Consider the following 6,636-nt stretch of genomic DNA (forward strand, 5'->3'; position numbering starts at 1 on the left):
CAAATAAATAGCTAAGTTCAAAAATAACAAATTTATAAAAACAATGTAAATAGGAAATCAAATAATATTTTAATAATATTAATAAAAATATTTTTTACAAAATTCATCTTTTCTTAAAAAATATTGCAAAATTAAATTAAATTATTAAAGCAGAGTAAAAAATCTAGTTCAATAAAAGATTAAAGCGATTGAACCAAACCAATCTTATAAACCAACTAAACAATTCGTTGGTTTAATTGGTCTTTACACATCTCATGTGTATTATGTTACTTTAAAACCAGGCATTCAAGCGCAATAATACAAGTGCCTCTATAAATTAATTATATGTACACATGAACCATACGTATACAACACGCATGGTCATCACATAATTTCATGACATATATTTTATTAGTCTTAAAATTTAGCAACTATTGTTACAATAATACGTGCTTGATTGTAGATTAGTCATGCATGTACTCTACATGCAAATAAGGTATGAAAAGTGTGATTTAGATGATATACATTAATCGCATACCTAGTGGGATGATCATCATATCAACCGTTTAATATCTCTATTAACGTATATTCTAGACTTTCCAAAAGTCAATAATCTTTAACATATAATTCAGTATGTCGTGATCGTAATATACAATATCAACTTAAGATATTGACATTTCCAAAAGACATGTGTATCTAATATACGCATATCTTTGTTTTGGAAATTGATGAACATCTTCATCAACTTACGATTATCACATACTCGGTTGATTAACAATTAAAACAAGATCAAATAAAATTATTTATCTATATCAATATATAAATTAAATAATATTCAATTTCAGTATTAAACAACCTGGTTCTGATATCACTGTTGGAAATTCATACTGATTTATAACAAATTATAAATCAACCTATGAATTCAGTTTGCCTAGAATCTCATGTCAATACTGAAGCAAATTTAGATCTTAAAATTTTGAATATACCTGGTTATTCGACAGTGGGATAAAGAACAAGAACAAACCGAGGTTATTTAGCACTCTAAACGTTGTGCCTTTACTGGTATCCACACACGTACAAACTGGATCGATACGGGATGCTAGTGCCGTCGTCGAGATCAGATCTCAAAGCTTTGACAAATATTTTGTCTCTATTGCTATTAAGTTTCACGTGAGATGTAATCATCTTAAAGGGATCACCGCACATGTTTATATAATGAACAAGTAATTAATCTAATTCATTAAAGGGCCAGGCCCATACATGTACGTGACAATCACTTTGGTCAAATGATAATTACTTATCATTATCATGTATATACATCTTTATGTATATCTTATAATATATACATATTATTCCTAAAATTCAATATATATCACTGATTCAGCTCGCTTATGCGTATGACCCTATAGAATCTTATAATATTAGCAATGGATTCTCAATCCATAGATCATAATTGTTTTCTAACTAAACATTATAATCACCTAATATTATACGATTGTCAAACTCGACACTACGACTTTAACAAGAGCAAGTACAAATGATTTTAGAACATTCCCAACAAGCACTTCCAATTGGGATTGTATCCATTGAAATTCTAAACTTACATATATGTGTATGTATATATATATATATGTATATATTACGTAAGCGTATGTAATTCTAAACTCATTCAAGTGAATTTTTCTTCCATGGTGAATGGTAAAAAATTTTGATTATACAGTATTAGTAAGAAAATATTTCTGTTAGAGATACTTGAAAGTTCAAACAGGTTGAAAGAACACCACTGATTTCATATTTCTGTTTAAACGAGGTAGATTATTCATCTCTGTTTGGGTAAAAGAAACAAGTTTCCACAGTTTTGTGAGTAATGTAAAAAAAAGTAGAAAACCAAAACCAACATTTCTACACTATCAGTACTCTAATAATCAGTTAATTAATTTTAAATGGTTAATTTTAAAAAACTAAACCATCAATTGATAGTTCTCAAGTAAAACCAGGCAAAGGTGGTCCACAGTTTCAATAATGTTCACCGGTCCGAACGGATAATTACTAGATCAGTGTTAAGGATAAAATAAAAGTTTGAAAATAAGAATTAAAAAAAATGAGACGTGTCTTGTAATGTAGGAGAACGACAAAAGAACGTGATGTGAATCTTCAACTTTTCATTAGATACATGTCCCCTCGCTTCTTATCCTCACTCAACCTCACTCATTAAATAAACACTCTTCTCCTCGAAGCTCAGAGAAACGCATAAAGAGGTAGCGATGAAGACGGTATCGGTTGACGAGACCAAAAACACGGTGGTGCTACGAGCTGAGCACCGGGACGACGAAGGTCGGAAAGCTGTCGATAAACTCGAGTTAAAGGCTCGAAACCCCGACACGATCAAGCAAGTCGAGAAGAAGCTGATGGAGAAAGGCGTCCAACGGATGGAGAGGCACCCTTCCGACGGGACTCAGATCAAACGTCCGCCGCCGAAGTCAGGTCGCGGCGGGAAGTACACGTGGGAGGGGTCTGATCGGATGGAGGATTACGAGATGCAGCCGGATCCGCCGGCGATGGACGAAGGCGATCCTAACTACGACGAGGAGAAGATCGGCGGTGGTGGTGGTGGTGATGACGTGGCGGTGGTGGTGGTGAAAGGAGAGGTTGAGGTGGCGAATGAAGCGCCGGGAGGTGTGGCTAGGGTGGAGGTTGATCCTCGCTTGTTCAGTACTCCTTGAGTTGCTAGGACAAGGGAGAAAGTGTTGGGGCAGATGTGAGAAGGGAGTGAAACTTTGGGGGTTCGAGTTGTGACGTTTTAATGTTCTATTGACGTGTTGGAACGCTATTTGTATAAAGTAATAATATACTGCATTGAAATGTCTCACTTGGTTTCTTCATCTCGCAGTCACTTAATATGACTTAATTATTAGTTGCTGTCGGCCACTTCTGCGGTGTCATTAATATAAATATTGTAAGGTGTCGATTTGTTCGGTCTGAATCTTTCAAACACCGCCAAATGTCCACAAGTCGTAACTTGGTTTTAGTATAATGTTGATTACTCTTCCAGTAACCATAGGTGTAATAAATTAGTGAAGAGAAACGTCGAGTTTTTGAAAATAAAATAAAAATGCAGGCTGTGGCATTCGAACCCACTCGCACTTATGCGGAGAAGAAGTTAAGTCTTCCCCCTTAACCTCTCGGGCAAACCTGCATGCAAATTTAATTTTTGTTATCTATTTTGTAGAATGACATACACTTGTTGACAAAAAAAAAAAGAAAGACATACACACATGGGCCCAATACATAATTGATTAGTGGTATATTGTAACACACAAGCCCACCATATACAATAAAATAGGGGTGGACAAAAAAACCGAACCGAACTGAGTCAAACTGAACCGAAACCGATTCAAACCGAACCAAAGTCTATTTCAAACCATTCGGTTGAATATTTTCCCGATCCGAATAGTTTGGTTCGGTTCGGTTCGGTTTAAAAACTGATGTGTTTTTGTAATTATTTAAATTAAAAATATTAGTAATAACAATATACTAAAATTCTAATACTAAACCACGCATTTTCCATTTTTTATTCATTAATATAGATTCTTCTAACCTAATATGTAATCATCAAAATATTTGATTTTTTTTACTTTAGTTAACTTTTATTTGTTTTAATTCTTATATATTTTTTGTGACTTTTTAAAGATTTTTGTTTCAGTTTTATATTGAATTTAGTTCACATAGTTTATGTTTACATAATTTTTGTTTTAAAACATAATTAAACAAGAAGAATCTAATTAAACCGATTAAAAAAAACAAACCGAACAAAATATAAACCGAACCGAACCAAACTAACTATGGTTTACTTCGGTTGGAAAAATACTAGAATCGAACTAACATAACCGAACCGAACCGGAACCGAACCGACAAAATAACCAAAGTGACCACCCCTACATAGTATTACCAAAACTAGGCAATATCTGAGTGTGTATAGCATCTGGCTCCTATGGAAAACGAGTACATAAATAACATCTGACCCATGATGTCATCTTCTTAAGCACATTTACCTAAAGTGATTTACACTTTTAACTTGTACATTATGCTGCAAGAATGTATGAACATTAGTTTCAGAGATAAACAGTGTAAATTAACTACAAAGGCTATAAGAAATAGAAAAAGGATTAACAGAAGAAAAAAAGAGAGTAGTGTTTAGTTACAAGCACTACTAGCTGAGTATGTTTTTGAAATTACTTCCTAAAAAAACATTATAAACTCTCCAGGACTCCTAACAAAGTATGATAATAACAATAGTAGTAATATAACACACGAAGATTATAAAATTACATTTCACCATCACAAAACCTAAACGTGGGGGTTAAAACACTCAGAGAATGATCTCTGGCCCTAAAGAAGTTCCTTTGTTCTGTCTTGGGCTCAAAGTGAGTGTACAGAATCTACGTTCTTGCTCAGCTCTTCTAGCTTCTTCATTCTCATCTTCTCGCTTTCTCCCACCAACTGCGAATCATACGTTGTTTCAAAGACCAGTTAGTCAAGAGTACAAATCAGAGTGAATATATTATCAACAAAGCTCAGAGCTCTAAAGATAGAGAACCACGACAGTACAGAACCACAAAAGGAGAGGAAGTGAACACCAAGTAGAACAGTTAGACCAAGCATTCAAACACTAACCTCCATTAGCTTGGTGATTAGCTGCACCTTCTCTCTGTTCTTTTCGTTGAATGCCTCAAGAGCTTCTTTGTACTCTCGTTCCTGCACATTGCATAAAATACACCAAACCGATTAGCATCTTAATAATCTCTCAACCAGACATATATTTTGAAAACAAGATTAAATGAATTTGATTACTATGCAAAGGCCATACCTTTTTCTGAACAGTAAGACTCAATGGCTTTAACTCTTTGTTGACAGAGTCAACCTTCTTCCTGACCAAAGCAACTTCTTTCCTCATTGGGTCAGCTAAACCTTCAAGTTCCTGAATATTCAATTCAACTATTGAGCTCCTTAACACATCAAAGTAAATTCACCCAGAAGAACCAAATGATTCTTCTCATCAATAGGAAAGACCTTTGATTAAAAAAAAAAAAAAAAAAATCTCATCTAAACCCCCAGAAACCAGACCAAATCCACAGCTTTTCACTTCAGTCCTAAGCCCAACACAAAAGTCCCAAACTTTTCGGAACAACCCACAAAACCCAACACAAAAGTATAATCCTTTTTGTTCAATTCAATTGTCAGATCTTGAAACCAAAATTCAAGTACAATTCTCAAAACAAGAAGAAAAAAAACTAAGTAAAGATTGTGATGATGATGAGGATGATAATTATATATATTACCTCACGGATCAAAGCGAGACGCTTAGTCTCTTCTTCGACACGACCAAGCTGAGCTTGAACCCTTTCCCTAATCTCCATCTTCTTCTTCTCGATCTCCTCTTCTTTGGCTCTGCAAGCAGACAAAGCATTCCTCGACATCTCTTCATCTTCCTTCGACATTTGGCTGCTGAAACTCATGCTTCCCGACAGCTGAGTCCCTAACTGTCGGCTCTGCACCGTTGGCTGCGACGTCTCTGCTGCCTTCATGCTTCTTCTTAACTAAAACCTCGATCTCTGACTCTCTTGTTCTGTCTCTCTCTCTCTCTCTCTCTGTGGTTCTAGGTTCTTCTGTGGTAGAGAAAAATGTAATGGATACTGTCTGGGTTTTTCTTTTTGATCCCAGAGAAATAGTGTTGTGATATGAACATATATTAATAAAAAGATAAATTAAAAAGCGAAAAATACAGTGGTATAACGGGAACTTTTTAAAATATTATAATATATTGATAACGTGTAATAAAAAAAACGAGATAACAGGTAAAAAGAGAGAAGATGCATTTGGTGAAATTACTTAACTGCCACCAACAACCGATAGAGATTCGGATTTTTGTTTTTAAAAATAAAAAAAGAGGTATAGGAAAAGATATTAAAAGGAAAAAAAAGAGGAGAATCTGATTTGTAAATTGTAACCGTTAATCTTCAAACTTTCTGTTTATGACCGTTGGATACTTGGATCTTTATTCCAACGACGGATGCATAATGGCTGACGGAGACAGCTCGTTACAAACAAATCAATCATTTGTCGCCTCTTAAACCGTAAATACCGAACCAAACTAAACCAGTATCTTAACAATATTTATATCATGGCTTTCGGCCCAAAGTATTTTATTTGCCTAAAAGAAAAGAAAAGTTTCGGCCCATTAACAATATTTCGGAAAGACATATAAAAGCTGTAAGCCTGTAACTGTAAGATAATAGTTTGATATATTCAACATGTTCAACGCGCCTCGTATCAGTACTAGGGATGTGAAATGAGCGGGGGACATTTGGGTGTCCACTTTTTGCTGGACGGTTTTGGTCCACACCCAAAAGTTTTGGTCCGCACCCAAATAGAACTATGTCTAAATAGAACCATACCAAAAAAGGACCAGAACCGGTTGGACTGCCCATGGGTCCAGACGCCTATTTAGTATATATAACCTAATTTTTATTGTAAAAGATGGAAGTATACTAAATTTCATATATATTATAGACTTAAATTTTATTATTCTGCAATTTAAATTTTTGACGAGAAAATTTGATTTTGAGATTTTTGTGATTTTGATGAAAAATATGACTT

The 6,636-nt window shown here is 34.6% G+C and overlaps 2 protein-coding genes across 2 annotated transcripts; one reads left to right on the plus strand and one right to left on the minus strand.

Moving 5' to 3' along the window:
- Positions 1-2,161: 2,161 nt before the first annotated feature.
- LOC106328618 lies at positions 2,162-2,962 on the plus strand. Its single transcript, XM_013767096.1, has one exon. The coding sequence runs from the start codon at positions 2,244-2,246 to the stop codon at positions 2,700-2,702; it is 459 nt and encodes a 152-aa protein (XP_013622550.1). The 5' UTR covers positions 2,162-2,243; the 3' UTR covers positions 2,703-2,962.
- A 1,167-nt stretch (positions 2,963-4,129) lies between these two features.
- Positions 4,130-5,710, minus strand: LOC106331624 (syncoilin-like). Its single transcript, XM_013770014.1, has 4 exons — positions 5,319-5,710; positions 4,847-4,957; positions 4,654-4,734; positions 4,130-4,479 (listed from the first exon to the last, which is right to left on the minus strand). The coding sequence occupies exons 1-4, from the start codon at positions 5,562-5,564 to the stop codon at positions 4,399-4,401; spliced, it is 519 nt and encodes a 172-aa protein (XP_013625468.1). The 5' UTR covers positions 5,565-5,710; the 3' UTR covers positions 4,130-4,398.
- Between the last annotated feature and the right edge of the window lie 926 nt (positions 5,711-6,636).

The sequence above is a fragment of the Brassica oleracea genome, chromosome C3, assembly GCF_000695525.1.
Source record: "Brassica oleracea var. oleracea cultivar TO1000 chromosome C3, BOL, whole genome shotgun sequence".
Classification (NCBI taxonomy): Eukaryota; Viridiplantae; Streptophyta; class Magnoliopsida; order Brassicales; family Brassicaceae; genus Brassica; species Brassica oleracea.